The sequence below is a fragment of the Bubalus kerabau genome, chromosome 9, assembly GCF_029407905.1.
Source record: "Bubalus kerabau isolate K-KA32 ecotype Philippines breed swamp buffalo chromosome 9, PCC_UOA_SB_1v2, whole genome shotgun sequence".
In the NCBI taxonomy this organism is placed as follows: Eukaryota; Metazoa; Chordata; class Mammalia; order Artiodactyla; family Bovidae; genus Bubalus; species Bubalus kerabau.
Genome location: NC_073632.1, coordinates 91,018,140 through 91,036,494, shown reverse-complemented (window position 1 = coordinate 91,036,494; position 18,355 = coordinate 91,018,140). Strand labels below are relative to the sequence as shown.

The 18,355-nt window shown below is 42.2% G+C and overlaps 1 protein-coding gene across 4 annotated transcripts in view; it reads left to right on the top strand.

Moving 5' to 3' along the window:
• The window catches only part of EPM2A (EPM2A glucan phosphatase, laforin), a 120,442-nt gene that overhangs the window by 83,145 nt on the left and 18,942 nt on the right, over positions 1-18,355 (top strand). For 3 of the 4 annotated variants that reach the window (XM_055535876.1, XM_055535877.1, XM_055535874.1), the window contains one exon: positions 10,381-10,622. The exons of the other annotated variant lie outside the window; for it this stretch is intronic. In XM_055535876.1, coding sequence (XP_055391851.1) covers positions 10,381-10,622 — 242 coding nt within the window. The remainder of the gene's footprint in view (positions 1-10,380; positions 10,623-18,355) is intronic. 4 annotated transcript variants of the gene reach the window in all.

Genomic DNA, 18,355 nt, shown 5'->3' with positions numbered 1-18,355 from the left:
CAACGTAACCAACTGAGGCTGCTTTATTTGTCTAGTTATTTGTCTCAGTTTGTGGTACCTTGTGATTGACTAAGAAAGTGAAGTGTGCTGCTGCTGCAGCTGCTAAGTCGCTTCAGTTGTGTCTGACTCTGTGCGACCCCATAGACGGCAGCCCACCAGGCTCCCCCGTCCCTGGGATTCTCCAGGCAAAAACGCTGGAGTGGGTTGCCATTTCCTTCTCCAATGCATGATAGTGAAAAGTGAAAGTGAAGTCACTCAGTCGCGTCCGACTCTTAGCGACCCCATGGACTGCAGCCCATCAGGCTCCTCCGTCCATGGGATTTTCCAGGCAAGAATACTGGAGTGGGTTGCCATTGCCTTCTCCACAATATGGCATATAAACCTACATTTCAGGGCAACACATATGCAAAAATAAGAAGGCCAAAGTCTCTGGGATCTAAGAATCTGAAGAAGTTATGAATCTGAGAGACTGTGCTCTTATACATTTCAGGTAATTCTCCATTGTCATTCATTCTCTTAAAGCCAAGCAGAGGGTCCCAATATTCTTCTGTATTTATCAAAACTAAATACCTCAGGACTTTAGAACTGAGTCATTATATTAAGAAAAAAGACAAAAGCACAGTCAGGGGCCTGATGGTCTCTTCTGCCATGTTGTAAGTGCTCAAGTGATGGACTGAAGGACCTGAATAAAGGAGGGAGGGTGGGCAGTTTTGTGTGTAAGAGAATAATTTGGCACCATAACCAAATGTTAGTTGTATTTGTAGAATTCTGAACATCAGGATGAAAGTTGAAAAATATCTATTAAAATACTTAACTTTATGTGCACCTGATATATGGATATTTGAAGAGTCTGGTTAATTGTATATATTTTACCTTTGAATTTTAGACCCTGTATTCATTTCCTGGGGCTGCCAATAACAAAGTGCCACCAACCAGAGGGCTTGGATACCAAACATATATTGTCTCACTGTTCTGGAGACTAAAAGTATGGGATCAATGTGTCTATAAGATTGATTTGCTCTGGAGGGCTGTAGATAGAAACCTCATTCTATCTTCACATCATCTTCTCTCCATACATGTATGTGACCAAACTTTCTCTTCTTATGACAACATTCCTATTGAATTAGCCTTCTCTCGTGGCTTCACTTTAACCTGATTACCTCTTGTAGAGAACCTATCTCCAAATACCATCACACTTTAAGGTGCACGGGGTTAAGGACTTCAACATAGGAATGTGGGAGAAATGTGATTCAACCCCTAACAGACCTTCACAATTAATTTACTTATATGGCATTTTATGATATAGAAAATAAAAGAACATATGTCAAAAATATTTGCTTCATGTGGCTAAAAACTCCATTGCACATCCAAAAAGTCTAAGAGACTAACTGCACAAAATTCACATATGCTCTCTATACTCTGCAGTCTATGACCCATAAGCAATAATAAAATTATTTTTTATTGAAGAAGTTAATTAGCATCACTCACTAAATTAGAATTTGTCTTTAAGCAGTTATTCAGCCTTGACTGAAATCTGTTATAAGCACCCTTTTGGGGTAGAAATTTGACATTAATAACTTAACACCTGACACCAGAGAACAAATTTTCAGTGGAAGGAGCTATACATGCTAATGAAGCTTGGAGCTTACTGGAGGTTGATTTTAATGTTTCTCTTGCTTTCTCACTAATGAGATCTAAATTATAGGACTGATAGACTTTTTCTTCACCCATTATTTAAAAGCCAGATCACATTTTAATTTCACATCAGATTGCCCACAAAATATTAAATAAGGTAAATGTAGCACAATTATCCATCTTAGGAAATGTGTTCATTTTTCTTTTTGCTCCTAAATTCTTAAGCTGGATTTTGTGAAGAACCTCAGCAAAATCTGTTTTCTCTGTCTTTGAAATGGTTCCGTGTCTGTATGGCTAAGAATAGGGTGCCACAATTCAAGAGCTGTATCTCTTAATGTGATGAGAAATAAACAAGACCTTATGTTCCTACATTGATGTGACCATTCCTGTAGTTTTCCTAATTTTTTCTTTCCTGTGGACAAAAAATAATGCTAATTTTCACCTTCAGGAAAAGGTTATTCTGCCATTTCTTATGGCCATTAAGGATGGAATTTGCGACGTAGAGCCTATAAAACTGTCTCCTTTCTTGATATTTCTCTTGTCTTTTGCATCCTCCCCCTCCCCTTCTCTCAATACCTGGTGATGTTTTGTGCAAAGTGCTTGGGTGCTCATTTTGCCCATTATACTCCTTATTGCCAGTGAGGGCTCCTTTGATTGACAGCTGAGATGGCAAGTGAATTCTGCTTCATATGCTTCAGTAGCTGTTGCACCACAGGTCCCAGACTGACAAGGGAAGCACATGGTGTAGTATTGTGATGTAATTACTTGGAACCACAAATCCAGATTCACTCAAATGAATGCAGTTGCTTTTGATTTGCAATCCAAGAAAGGAAGGTTCCAGAATGTCAGCCATCCATGTCTTTCCCTTGGTCTTTAACCAAGTTGTGATATTACTAGGGTGGATTTTATTTAAATTCAACCGTGTTGAATCATGGTGGCAATAGTCGAAACTGAAGTGAGTAGTTTTTTTCAATAATGGTACATTCTTGGAACTCCCCTGGTGGTCCAGGGACTAAGACTGTCCTCCCAATGCCAGGGGCCTGGATCCAAACTCTGGTCAGGGAACTAGATCCCACATGTCTCAACAAAGGGTTTGCATGTCACAACTAAAGATCCTGCATGTCCCAACAACAAAAAAATAGATCCCACATGCTGCAACTAGAGATCCTGCATTCCACATATTCTCTTACAATCAAGAGTTCCCATTACTCACTGTCTGTCTAGGAATCATTTGTCGTCTTGAAACTAGTGTTGGAGATAGTAAGAGCTTCACTTTACTGGTCCATGTGTAGAGCTAAGCAAGTCCATGTCCTCTGGTCTTCATAATCTTTATTGCTACCAAAAGGTATTGAGATTTATATACTCAGCTCCTCCTGAACATTTATTGAGATCTTCGGAGAAGACAATGGCACCCCACTCCAGTACTCTTGCCTGGAAAATCCCATGGGCGGAGGAGCCTGGTAGGCTGCAGTCCATGGGGTCACTAAGAGTCGGACACGACTCAGCGACTTCACTTTGACTTTTCACTTTCATGCATTGGAGAAGGAAATGGCAACCCACTCCAGTGTTCTTGCCTGGAGAATCCCAGGGATGGGGGAGCCTGGTGGGCTGCCGTCTGTGGGGTCACACAGAGTCGGACACAACTAAAGTGACTTAGCTTAGCTTAGCTTAGCTCTAGATAATGGTTCTGGAATCTAGCTGCATGTATTATACATGTAATATGGTTAATTTCTAAAAAATAAGATAAAAATCAATTCACAGAATCTGAGACCTCACTTTGGAGCCACTTTGTGAGTATCTCTGGGATAGATCCTGGTAATAGTTTTTATAAAAGCACCACATGTGTCTTGAATGCAAAGCCACATCTGGGTTGACTGTCAATATCCATTTGGTACAGTGCTTTCTCTTTGACCTTTCCAAATAATCTATAGTGAAGATGCCAGAAATCTCTGATGTAATTCATGATTGATAGTGAGTTATTCATAAAATAGTTCTCTGGAAGTTTTATGATGTCATTTACAATATAAGTGCAAGCTATGATTTTTATTCTGTTATTGAGTCTTTGAAGTTTGGTATATCTTGCCATTAAAACTACCTTACAGAAGATTTTTTATTCCCTAAATCCCATATTTCAACAAATTGCTTCTCACCTTTAAAAAAAAAAATCCTAATTTTATCATCTAAAGTATCTTTGACACCAAAAGGAGATTAAAACTGAGATAAGTAAAAATTGATTTTTAATGGTGTCAAATCATTCTCTTTTGAGTGGAGAAGTAAAAGTTTAATTACTATTTAGAAAGGACACACACGACTAGAGATGTATCACCTCCTATAAGAGACAACAAGCTGAAACAAGATGCATATCAAGGGCATATTAGCTGTCTGATTAAGCATATTCTGTGGTTCTGTGTGTTTCCAACAAGCCCAGTATATTGTCTCCATATCCCATAGAATGGTTCTATATAATTTACTTTACAACTTCAGTTCTCTCTCCTTCAATACGCTGCTTGTTTTCAGAATTTATCTTTAGTTACGCACCTCCTAGGTTCAGGACATCTTACTTTAGAAAATCAGGAATTATTTTATATTAATTTCTTAAATCTGTACTCTGACTCCTAGCATTTTTAGAGGACAAATTAATTATGCTATGTGAAAGTTGGAAATATCTGATATAGAAACTGGTGTTATTCGTGTGTATCTGTTGATGTGTACTGCAAGGGCTTATTTTCATTAGAAACTTGATGTGGGAAATATGTATGTTAAGGTTCCAACTTTGAGCCTCTTTATCTTTTATTTATTCTGAGTTTCTTAAGGTTACTGGTTAGTTTAAATACATTTGAAGACCAGGACTGAATGAGATGATAAAATAATGGTCTTTTTAAGCAACATAGTATGATCTATATAGTGAGTCTGGTTTGGGATTCTGATTTCTTATTTCATAGGCTCAAATGTCCTGATTTACCCTTTGTATATCTCTATGAACTCTTTGGTATTTATGCAATTGTTGCATGCTAGCCACTTTATTTTGGCATTTATTTACTGCTGCTACTGCTGCTAAGTCGCTTCAGTCGTGTCCGACTCTGTGCGACCCCATAGATGGCAGTTCACCAGGCTCCCCCGTCTCTGGGATTTTCCAGGCAAGAACACTGGAGTGGGTTGCCATTTCCTTCTCCAATGCATGAAAGTGAAAAGTGAAAGTGAAGTCATTCAGTCGTGTCCGACTCCTAGCGACCCCATGGACTACAGCCTACCAGGCCCCTCCGTCCATGGGATTTTCCAGGCAAGAGTACTGAGTGGGTTGCCATTGCCTTCTCTGATTTATTTACTTGTGAATACTAAATGCTCCTACTCAAAGAGTACAGTATTTAACAGAACTCCAGGTAACATTTGGAATTTAGCTTGGCTGTCATGAATATTCATTCTAATATGTAATTAGTTCACTTCGAGATTCTGCCAGTAAAAGTACATGATTGTTCAGAAGGTTGTATAACTGAGCTGTCCACTTGCTTCTTTTCCAGTTGAGTGTACATAAGTATGCTCAGTTAAACCCCAAAGAATAGGTATGGTGGCCCAACACTATTACCTGCTTTGGCACCCAGCAGATTGCTGTGGGAGGAGTCTTTATGAGATAGTTTGAAAGAAGGGAGGGAATGTCCAGATAGAGGAAGGTTCCAAGTCTCATTACAAAAGCCAGAGAGAAGAGGCAGTGACCCGTAGGTGTGATATTTCCATTCCTATAAAGACTGACTACTCAACTCACAGAGTCCTGGTCAAGCATAGATCTGGTGTGATCTAAATGTGTCCCTGCTGGTGGTCTTTCTCTCAGCCCATTGGGTCCAATGGAGTGTCTGAGAATTCTTTGGAGTCAGTGATAAAGTAAAAAACCTCTGGATCCTATGCTCCTCTTCACATGGGGTTCTCTGGTGGCTCAGACTGTAAAGAATCTGCCTGCAATGCATGAGACTTGGGTTCGATCCTTGGGATTGGAAATTCCTCTGGAGAAGGGTGATAGAAGCAAGGTCTGATGCTGTAAAGACCAATATTGCATAGGAACCTGGAATGTTAGGTCCATGAATCAAGGCAAATTGGAAGTGGTCAAACAGGAGATGGCAAGAGTGAACATCGACATTCTAGGAATCAGTGAACTAAGATGGACTGGAATGGGTGAATTTAACTCAGATGACCATTATATCTACTACTGTGGTCAGGAATCCCTTAGAAGAAATGGAGTAGCCATCATAGTCAACAAAAGAGTTCAAAATGCAGTTCTTGGATGCAATCTCAAAAATGACAGAATGATCTCTGTTCATTTCCAAGGCAAACCATTCAATATCACGGTAATCCAAGTCTATGCCCCAACCAGTAATGCTGAAGAAGCTGAAGTTGAACGGTTCTATGAAGACCTAGAAAACCTTCCAGAACTAACACCCAAAAAAGATGTCCTTTTCATTATAGGGGACTGGAATGCAAAAGTAGGAAGTCAAGAAAAACCTAAAGTAACAGGCAAATTTGGCCTTGGAGCACAGAATGAAGCAGGGCAAAGGCTAATAGACTTTTGCCAAGAGAACACACTGGTCAGAGCAAACACCCTCTTCCAACAACACAAGAGAAGACTCTACACATGGACATCACCAGATGAGCAACACCAAAATCAGATTGATTATATTCTTTGCAGCCAAAGATGGAAAAGCTCTATACAGTCAGCAAAAACAAGGCCAGGAGCTGACTGTGGCTCAGATCATGAACTCCTCATTGCCAAATTCAGACTGAAATTGAAGAAAGTGGGGAAAACCACTAGACCATTCAGGTATGACCTAAATCAAATCCCTTATGATTATACAGTAGAAGTGAGAAATAGACTTAAGGGCCTATATCTGATAGAGAGAGTGCCTGATGAACTATGGAATGAGGTTCATGACATTGTACAGGAGACAGGGATCAAGACCATCCCCATGGAAAAGAAATGCAAAAAAGCAAAATGGCTGTCTGAGGAGGCCTTACAAATAGCTGTGAAAAGAAGAGAAGCAAAAAGCAAAGGAGAAAAGGAATGATATAAGCATTTGAATGCAGATTTCCAAAAAATAGCAAGGAGAGATAGGAAAGCCTTCCTCAGTGATCAATGCAAAGAAATAGAGGAAAACAATAGAATGGGAAAGACTAGAGATCTCTTCAAGAAAATTAGAGGTACCAAGGGAACATTTCATGCAAAGATGGGCTCCATAAAGGACAGAAATGGTATGGACCTAACAGAGCAGAAGATATTAAGAAGAGGTGGCAAGAATACACAGAAGAATTATACAAAAAAAATTTTCATGACCCAGATAATCACGATGGTGTGATCACTCACCTAGAGCCAGACATCCTGGAATGTGAAGTCAAGTGGTCATCACTACACAAGTAGTCATCACTACGAACAAAGCTAGTGGAGGTGATAGAATTCCAGTTGAGCTATTTCAAATCCTGAAAGATGATGCTGTGAAAGTGCTGCACTCAATATGCCAGCAAATTTGGAAAACTCAGCAGTGGCCACAAGACTGAAAAAGGTCAGTTTTCACTCCAATCCCAAAGAAAGGCAATGCCAAAGAATGCTCAAACTACTGCACAATTGCGCTCATCTCACACGCTAATAAAGTAATGCTCAAAATTCTCCAAGCCAGGCTTCAGCAATACATGAACTGTGAACTTCCAGATGTTCAAACTGGTTTTAGAAAAGGCAGAGGAGCCAGAGATGAAATAGCCAACATCTGCTGGATCATTGAAAAAGCAAGAGAGTTCCAGAAAAACATCGATTTCTGTTTTATTGACTATGCCAAAGCCTTTGACTATGTAGATCACAATAAACTGGATAATTCTGAAAGAGATGGCAATACCAGACCACCTGACCTACCTCTTGAAAAACCTGTATGCAGGTCAGGAAGCAACAGTTAGAACTGGACATGGAATAACAGACTGGTTCCAGATAGGAAAAGGAGTCCATCAAGGCTGTATATTGTCACCCTGCTTATTTAACTCCTATGCAGAGTACATCATGAGAAACGCTGGGCTGGAAGAAGCACAAGCTGGAATCAAGATTGCCCTGAGAAATATCAGTAACCTCAGATATGCAGATGACACCACCATTATGGCAGAAAGTGAAGAAGAACTAAAGAGCCTCTTGATGAAAGTGAAAGAGGAGAGTGAAAAAGCTGGCTTAAAGCTCAACATTCAGAAAACGAAGATCATGGCATCCGGTCCCATCACTTCATGGGAAATAGATGGGGAAACAGTGGAAACAGTGGCAGACTTTATTTTGGGGGGCTCTAAAATCACTGCAGATGGTGATTGCAGCCATGAAGTTAAAAGACGCTTACTCCTTGGAAGGAAAGTTATGACCAACCTAGACAGCATATTAAAAAGCAGAGAGATTACTTTGTCAACAAAGGTCTATCTAGTCAAGGCTATGGTTTTTCCAGTGGTCATGTATGGATGTGAGAGTTGGACTATAAAGAGGGCTGAGCGCAGAAGAATTGATACTTTTGAACTGTGGTGCTGGAGAAGACTCTTGAGAGTCCCTTGGACTGCAAGGAGATCCAACCAGTCCATCCTAAGGAAAAACGGTCCTGGGTGTTTATTGGAAGGACTGATTTAAAGCTGAAACTGCAGTGTTTTGGCCACCTGATGTGAAGAGCTGACTCATTTGAAAAGACCCTGATTTTGGGAAAGATTGAAGGCAAGAGGAGAAGGGAACGGCAGAGGATGAGATGGTTAGATGGCTTCACTGACTCAATGGACATGAGTTTGGGTAAACTCTGGGAGTTCGTGATGGACAGGGAGGCCTGTCACGCTGCGTTTCATGGGATCACAAAGAGTCGGACACGACTGAGCGACTGAACTGAACTGAACTGGAGACGGGAATGGCTACCCACTCCAGTATTCTTGCCTGGAAAATTCCATGGACAGAAGAGGCTAGTGGGCTATAGTCCACGGGTTGCAAAGAGTTCAACATGACTGAGCAACTAACACTTTCACTTTTCCCCTCTTCAGGGCACCATGAAGTCTTTTCTGGGTTTCCAATGTTTCTCTTTGTTTAAAATTTTATCCTTTTATTTTTTCCATAATAATCTTCAATATCCACAAGGAAATTCCTACCCCCAGATGGCATCAGATTCCACAGGTTAATTGTTTAGTCCTATAAGACACCCGCCATGCCCTCAGCCTGCCCTCAGAGGTCAGTTACAAGCCCAGGTTTATTACCTATGTTTCTGACTGATTGGCTACACACTAGGGATTCCCCATACCCCTCTTTAGACTTGCATTTGATTAATTTTCTACAACAGGTCACAGAACTCAAAGAAACACTTTACTTACTAGATCACCAGTTCATTATAAAAGGATGTAACTCAGGAACAGTCAGATATCAGAGATGCCTAGAGGAAGGCATGGGAAAGGAGCAGAGCTTCCATGTCCTCTGCTCTCCCATTATCCTGTATTCACCAACCTGGATGCTCCCCAAACTTTGCTGTTTGAGGTTTTATGGAGGCTTCATTTCATAGGCCTGGTTAATGAAATCACTGGCCAAAGATGACTGATTCAATCTCCAGTCCCTCTCCCTTCCCAGGAGATCAGGGGGTGGGATGAAAATTCCAACCCTCTAATCACAAGGTTGGTAACCCTGGCAACCAGTCCCACCCTTAGCTGCATTTCAAAAATTACCTCATTAAGAAAAGACACCTTTATTTATTTTTTTATTTTATTTTTTTTTTAATTTTATTTTATTTTTAAACTTTACATAATTGTATTAGTTTTGCCAAAAGACACCTTTATGGCTGTCATCACTTAGGAAATTTCAATGGATTTAGGAACTCTGTGTCAGATATGGGGATGAAGAACAAATATATATTTCTTATAATAAATCACAGCATCACAGTATGTCTACTTATTTGTTGCTATTGTTTTTATAATGTCCTCTAATAAAATTTTATAGTTTTTTCTGGATTAAAGACATTCCTAGGTATTTTATAATTTTGTCATTATTTTTGAATAAGACTTCCCCTCTTCCTCCCAATCTATTTCTACCTGGCTATTAATAGTACAGAGAATGGTTATTTGATTTTTGTGTATTTTCCTTCATCCAGATAATTTAATCTTAATACTTTTAATATTGTTCATAGCTCTTACAGTTGAATCTTTTTTGACAGAGAGATATTTCTTCTTCTACATTATAGCTTTAGATGAAGCATATAGAATAATGCTGAATACTAATGGAAATAATCCTTACTTTGATTTTATTTAAAAGAAGGTTGTTATTAATTTCTCTTAATCTCATACTGTTTGAAATTTTTATACAGAGCTTTAAACAGGAATGATTGCTGAATTCTAGCACATATTTTCCAGAATTTATGATATAGTCATAGGAATTTTGCCCTTAATTTGTTAGTACTTTGAAATATGTTGATGGATTTCCTAATACTGAACCACATATACATTCATGGAATAAGTATAACATGGTGGACTTATTTTACTATATTGCTAGATTTGGTTTCCTGATGCCTATACCCTGACCTTCTAGTTAATTGAATTATTTGTTTCCCTCAAAACACCACCACCAGTATTTTTGTCTTTTAATAATAATATTGGTTCTCATGTTCTTAATACAGCTTCTCCTGTGCCCAGTGTTAAAAGTTAATTGCATTTTAATACTGCGCGTTTTATGCAGCTGCTATAACACCAACAATAGTTATAGTTGACTCCATGTATTCTTCTTAGGATTCTACCAAATATCTGGCTGGGTAGCTGCCCTCGCCAAGTGGAACACGTAACCATCAAACTGAAGCATGAACTAGGGGTTACAGCTGTAATGAATTTCCAGACGGAATGGGATATTGTACAGAATTCCTCAGGCTGTAACCGCTACCCAGAACCCATGACACCAGACACTATGATTAAGCTGTATAAGGAGGAAGGCTTGGCCTACATCTGGATGCCCACACCAGATATGAGCACTGAAGGTGAGTGTCCGAGGGAGCTTGTTGGATGTATTTCAGAGAAGCCCCTGTTGGTTTTTGCCTGTCTGTCTGTCTGCCTATCTACCTACCTACCTGTCTATAACTGAAAACCTGTATGTGAATGATAGATATGGAAAAATATAAGGTTTGGGGGTTAATATATTATATATATATATATATATATATATGGTATAGATAAGATATATATATCTTTTAACACCTTGGTTAAGATTCTGTTTCACATTGGTTCTTTTAATTTATTTATTCATCAAACATATTTATTGTGTATCTACTATGTGTGTGGGGCCCTAGGCTGGTGGCTGGGCATTCAAAGGTGAAGAAAAGCAGGCACAGCTCCTGTCCTCATGAAGCTACAGTCCAATAGGAAAGATAAGCAGTAATCAAATGGCTGCAAATAGAAATGTAAAGCTCTGGTCAGTTTTCTGATTAGAAAGTTACATAGATGCTGCAATGAGAGCACGCACAGGCAAATCAGACCTAGGAAGAAGGGCCAGGGAAGGTTTTCTTGGGTGTGCTTGAGCTGAGATCCAAAGTGGGAGTTGGGCACAAGTGAGGTGGGCAGAGGCTTCCAGACAGAGGGAGTAGCTTGGAGAGAGTCCTCCTTGCAGGAGAGCACATAGTGTTGTAGGAACTGAAAGATGAGCAGTGTGGCTGCTGGTCTGGGAAGAAGGGAATAGAGTCCTGCAGGACTTGGGACACAAAGAAAAGTCCTGCAGGACTTGAGACTCTATCCTTATGCAGTGAGAAGCAGTTGAAAGGGAGGGAGGCTGAGAGATGCCAAGATAACCTTTCTCCCCGCCACCCCCCAAAAGTGTCCTTTGATTGCGGTTTGGAGTACGTGGGGCTGGGCCCACAGCGGGTCTGGGGAGGCCAGTTAGGAAGTTACTGTAGCAGTTAAGGTGAGAGGTAAGGAGGGAGAACTGCAGCTCGGGGAAGGATGGCACTACTGATGCTTCCATTTACTGCACAAACACCGGCTGAGCCTGTCTCTGTGAAGAGGGAATTAGGGTGTGACAGGGGTGCTGCCAAGAATCAGAGACAAATAAGGAACAGTTTGATCTCGTGGTAAGAGGCAGTAAGGCAAGTTCAAAGCTAATTAAAGTGCAAAGAAGAAGGTAATGAGGATGAGTCACGCGGGCTAGGAGGCTTATGGTGTGGGAGGAGAATTTCTGCAAAGAAGCAGAGGGAGGCCATGTGAGTGTCCTGGGATTTGAGGTGGGTGTGGCAGGTCAACATAGAGGGAGAAAGGGCATGCCGGGTGGGAACAACCAAGGCACAGAGGCGTGGAGTTTTAGAGGAATAATTTGTATTTCAGCCTGGTTGGGGAATAGGGTTCTTGAAGGAAAGGAGTAGAGATCTCTGAATCCAAGAGAACAAGCTACTAGAATAATATCAATCAGATGCCAGCAGAGGGCAGCAGAGAGCTATGGACTAGCGCAGAATGAGGGCGTTACAGTTCAGTTCAGTCTGCGACCCCATGGACTGCAGCACGCCAGGCCTCCCTGTCCATTACCAACTCCGGGAGCTTGCTCAAACGCAGTTGGTGATGCCATCCAACCATCTCATCTTCTGTCGTCCCCTTCTCCTCCTGCCTTCAACCTTTTCCAGCATCAGAGTCTTTTCCAATGAGTCAGCTCTTTGCATCAGGTGGCCAAAGTATTGGAGTTTCAGCTTCAGCATCAGTCCTTCTGAGGGCATTTGGTGAACTGCTGTTCTGGAGGAAAGAAGGAAGACAGTGATGCCCAGCAAGGAAAAGTTTCTATCATCAGTTGTCTTCTCCCCAAAATGCATTATGTATCAAACTCTGGTTTGAACAATTTCGAACGTTAACTCATTTAATTCTCATGACAAGAGTCCAGGCAGGTGTTATCTCCATTTTGCTGAGAAAGAGAATGAGGGACACAAAAGTTAAGTAACCTGGCTGGTGTCATACAGGAGAGACACAGCCTGGATTTCAGCACATGCAGTCAGACTCAGAATATTGCGCTTGCCACCGTGCAATGAAGCTTCTCTACATGCTCATATGGACTCTTCATGCACTTTATACAGACCACCACCCACATTTTCAACCTGCCATGTTCATCATCAGCTGGATTTAGACAAAGACATGAGTTTCTTGGTCTTCCCTGGTGGCTCAAAGGGTAAAGGATCCACCTCTAATGCGGGAGACCTGGGTTCGATTCTTTGGTTAGGAAGACCCCTTGGAGAAGGGAACGGCTACCCACTCCAGTATTCTGAGCTGGAGAATTCCATGGACTGAGGATCCTTGCAGGCTACAGTCCACGGAGTTGCAAAGAGTCAGACACAACAGAGCAACCTTCACTTTCTCTTCATGAGTTTTTAGGGAGATAGCTTGTCTCCCCAGTCAATACTCCAAGATGTAGGTGGGGACCGGGGGACTCTGACAGTCTTAGGACCTTGGCCATCTTGACTCTTTATGAATATTTATGGTCCTGCTGGCCAGGCCAGGCCCCTCAGTGGGTCTGTCTGAACTGAACTATCATTGGGGATGAGGTATTATTTTTCTTTCTGAAGGTTTGGTTGGTTGGTTACTCTTCTTCATAATGAATGCTGATCCAAAGAAGCTTGATTTAGCTTCTAGAGCTCCGTCTTTTTTCAAGGAATTAAAAAAACCCCAAAACATTATTTGCACAGAAAAGCACAGTGAGCCTGGGTCGTACTTGCCCGGTCCAGTTTGCTTCTCTGGCTTCAAAACTGAGAAGGTTGTTAGGATAGTGTGCCCATGGCTTCCAGGGAGGGTTTTGATTTTCACTTCTTTGGTTGTGATCTTCTAGCTTTGTTATCCCATTGGAATAGGATGTGAGACTAGGCTCAGAGAAGCTGAGATAAATATGGCCTGCCCTACCCCATGCACTGATTACCCCAAAACCCTGCTAACTGGTAGGCAATTTGCTCGATAGTTTGGGAATATGCAGAAGCCTGAGGGAAAATGCTACCCCCAAGGAACCACTGTAATTGTATTAAAATCTTGTGGGAGTCATGCAGTCACCAGGACCCACGCATACAGTGGACTGTCTTTCACACTGAGGCAGTTTGGAAACAAGAGAAATGGCAGCAAAGTGAAAGCTCCCACTTGAAAAAAGCCAAAACCCAGGAGTAAAGAGTTTCTTTGGTTCAGCAAAACCTGGGGGAGTAATCAAAGGGTTAACAGCCACTCCTGAATTGCAGAGGAATTTTTGACCAATAGATCAATCTCCATGGCTCACAACATTAGCACAATGAACACATAGATTTATTCAGCTGAATATTTTTAGAACTCTAAAGAAAAATCCATCTGGAAGTGTTTTGAGCCACAGCATAATGCTGTCAGATAAAGTCTGAGAAGGAAGACAGTTTGTTAGGCCTGACTGTCACCACTGGTTGTCACAGACCTGTTATAATCAATTGTGCCATCGATTCTCACTCTTGTACTTTTTGTCATGCAGAAGGGTTGGGATTGTTTAGGTTTTTGTTCTTTTCTTTAAAAAAAAAAAAATTTTTTTGTTTTTGGTTTGTGTCTTTCACCTGAGAAACGAAAAGCTCCCAAATGTAGCACTCACCTGAACACATAAAATCTGTTCACTAGAAGTAAGTTATCCTTCACACAGGAAGTACTCAGACTGTGTTTTGACCTCTGTCAGCTCAGTGCCATTTATAACAAATGGTCTAGCTTTGCCTCCCACATGGGTTAATATGCTCTCCAGAGTCCTTGGCCACCCCTTTGTTGCCACGCTCTGAGTCTGTTCTCTAACTCAACACACTAAATGCAGTGTTGCCATGAGGCAAAGACACTGACCTTGGAGCCACGGCACCTGGGCTGGAGCCTCATCACCCTGGAGCAGCTGTGTGATACGGGCAGACTTGGAAAATGGAGAGTAATAATATCTGCCTTACAGGATTATAGCAGTAGAATCAGATAATTGATATGGAAGAGCTTTGAAAATTCCAAAGTTGGGGCCATATTATCAGTGCCAATTCTTCCATTTCTATTAAAGGGTGTTATAGATAACAGGGACCTTATCTATATTAAAGAAAAGAAGATGCACTCAAATAAAATTGTAATATATTCAGCATTAATCTGCCTCTGGATTAAGATAGGAAAGACATCTGTGTGTATGTTGGAAAGGCTGAAACTTGTGCCAGGAACAATTTCTTTCAGGGTCAGCCTTAGGTTAACCTCAGATATCTTCAGGGACCCCCAAAAGCCATTCCAGAGTTGGATTAACTTAGAGGAGATGTGGACCAGAAATTAGATAAGAAGGGTCTTGGACTGTCTCAGATCAAATCGGTATTAATGGTTTTGTTTTACTTTAATTCATGTAGTCAGTGAATGTTTATTGAGCATCTATGGGGAGTCAAGGCCTGTTTTAAATTCCAAAGTAAAAATCACAGAAGGTGGAGTGTTTTGTTGGACCTGCACTGGCTTTAAAATTTTCAACTTACTTGCCAACATTTAAAATTTGGAATATTTTACATTTAAAAAAAAATCAGTGGTTCTCTCTTGCCTTGGGGTTATTATTGTTTTTAAAAATGGAAGCATTTTATTGAATTAAATTCCATCTGGAGGCTAAGCATATGAAACATTCAAGTTACGGGCTCTGGTTGACGCTGGCTTTATTGTGTGAGCCCTGATCCTGGGCACCCTCGTGTGATTCCTTGGTGGGTTATGGATGAGAAATGGAATATTTCCTGCCATATCAGTAAACAAGGATGTCAAGTCATCAGTGATTCCAGCCCTCTGATGTGAGCTTGTGAGGTCAAAGGGCACCGAGGAAGAAAAATACCCATAATCCACAGCACTCAGACTGCAGTCACTCCCTATGGTTGAGCCCACAGGAGCTCAGGATGTGAAGAGCACAGGATACTGGCCCCAGAATAGCTCAGATGCATATGAAAGAAATGGTTCCAGGGAGCTCAGACTCTTGCATCTTCCCCTACATAGAAAAGATACATTCCTTAACTGGGGACATCTGGTTTCCTTTACTTAACAATAATCTTTTGATGTTCAAACTCCCTGCCCTTTGTTGTAAAACTTCGATATAACCTGGCAAATCCCCTCACCTCCTTGGAGCAGTTCTCTCAGGGTGACTTGAGATGCTGTCTCCTGGGCTTGAAGTCCTAAAAATTCCCATCAAATAAAACATAACTCCCAACTTTTAGGTTGTGATCATTTTTTCAAGATGACGTGTATTTGCCCAGGCTCCCTAGAATGGGTTTTCAAGCAGGAAGACAAGCACTTGTAGGGCGCAGACAGCCGTCCGGGTAGGGACAGAGATGCTGAGCCCCAGGGAGGGTGTCACTGTCCCACTGGGGCGACAGCTGCAGCATGGCTAGGGAAGTGGGGGACAGGGGCTCACTGGGGCTTCACACTGACTGCATGGGGGCCAGCAAGCCAACCACGGACCAGCTAGGTTAGGGAAGACAGTAGTACAGAGGTTAAAACCAGAGACTTCAGAATTTGGACAGCTGGGTTGGCGTGGCCATTAAGGAATAACCTCGCATAAATTTCTGATATAACTGAGGGCGATAATAGTGCCAGGCCCATATTTGTTGAGAGGTGGCTGTAAAGGAGCCATTGCACACAGAACTTAGAACAGCACTCAGTAGATAGAAAGAGCTCAGTACATGTTCGCTGTCATCAATCAAAGTGAAGTGAAATGAAAGTCATTCAGTCGTGTCCAACTCTTTGCGACCCCATGAACTATAGCCCACCAGGTTCCTTTGCCCATGAAATTCTCCAGGCAAGAATACTGGAGTGGGTAGCCCTACCCTTCTCCGGGGAATCTTTCCAACCCAGGAACTGAGTCTCCCACATTGCAGGCTGATTGTTTACCATCTGAGCCACCAATCAAAGCAGAGTCAAAATAAAGGAGGGCTCCAGCTGAGGCCAGGCTGAGACGGGTGGGCATCCTAGATAGGCTGGTGCCCCTTTTTATTCTTTCTTCATGTTATTTAAAAATGTGTTCAGCAGTTCTTAAGTGGGACAACTGAGTGATTCTAGAAGACCTCTAGTGGGTGAGACCTGTGTTTAAACTGGGAGCCTTCTGGAGTTTCCGAGTGGCAGCTGACATTTACATTCCAGGATTATGTGTCTGAGCTCACTGAACCTTAAACTAACACAAATCCTTTCTCAACTTCTAAAATACCTGTTGAAGAATCTTTTACAGATAAAAAGGAAAGGGGTAAATACTAGGTCATTTTGGCCACTTGGTGCAGATCCTTCCTTGGGGCACTTCTGGCCAGAGAGAAGGTCAAGGGGGAGGGGATTCTGATGGGTCCATGTAGACCTGGCCAGGGCAGGCTGGTCCTGATGCTACAGAAGCTGAGCATTAACTCTGGGTCTCTGACTCCAGCAGCTCCTCCTGCCAATGGCCACTGTGGTCTACTCATATATTGGGCATTTACTGAAAACTCCCATTAAAAATGTTTCTGTTAATTCCCTGGCAATGAACATGGAAACTGGAGAGGCAACTGTAACGGGGAACTTGAGAAGTGATGCCAGCTGTGCCAGGAGCAAAAAGAGCCCAAGCTTCCTGGATCCATCACTGGAAGCTGCCTTCCTGACCAACAATCCTTAAACTTCTAACAACCCACCCCCCCCGCTCCCCCTCCTCCATGGAAGAGAAGTTCTGCTTTCGAACAGGCCTCACAGTTACAGCAGGGTCGCTCACACAGACCTTGGAGGTTTTGCCTCATCTGATTTTCCAAGTCAAATAGTGGACCAAATACACAGCCCTCTCTGAGACATCCAGCAAGACCAGTCTCTGATACATATGGAGTCTTACACCTTGTTACATCTCCGGTGTTACTTCCCTGCCTCTAGGAGAGTGCTGTGAGTAACCCACTGTATGGCAGGCCCCCCAAGCTCTGTCCTCAGAGCACCCTGAACCAAGCACAGAAGCATAGATCAATTAAAGTTTATGGCACAGTTTGGACTCAGAAGTCAAGCAAGGCCTAGGGGTTAGTGTGACTTCAATTCAGATGCCCTCAGGGACTAGGCAGGGAACATGAAAGTGTGGCAACAGGCACTGGGGAGAGATGGAGCTGCAGGAACTGTGAAGTGTGCTCTGCTTAAATCACTCCTGTTAAAACCGTCTCTAAACTGCCATGTGGGGCCTTTCAATTCCTTAGTCAGAGGGAGTAACAGAACGCTGGGAGCTACTAAAATCCTTTTTGGCTTCTATATAGATCTCTGACTCTGATACCATAGCAGGGTGGGCCTAAAGCTAAGGCCCCTCCTGTCACAGTAGAGTGGTCACTGGGAGGGTCTTCAGGCCACAGGGGGATTTTTGGTAACTCTCTCCTTCTAAGGTGCTGATGCCTGATTGCAATGTGTTGTGTTGGCCCCTTCAAGGCACTTGCATTTAAAAAAAAAGGACATCTAAGGAAAGTTTAAGCTTACCTAAGCAACTTCATGGGAGAATTCTAGGCCTCAGTGAGGGAAGGGCATTTCCTACCTTCAGTGAGGGAAGGGCAGTGATCCAGTGGGATGGTAAGTGTGAAGGCTGGACAGGCCTTCTCTGTGGCCCTCGAAAGATCCCCCCTGGGCTGTGGTGTCTCCGTGTGGGTGAGGACAGAGAGCCGCTGGAGGATGTGAGGTCATAGCACATAGCTTTCACCCAAGTCTCTGTATAGTTTCCCTCTTCCACCCATTCTTGAAGTAATTTACAGTGACCATCCTCCACCTTCCAAAAATAATCCACCAGATTCATTTT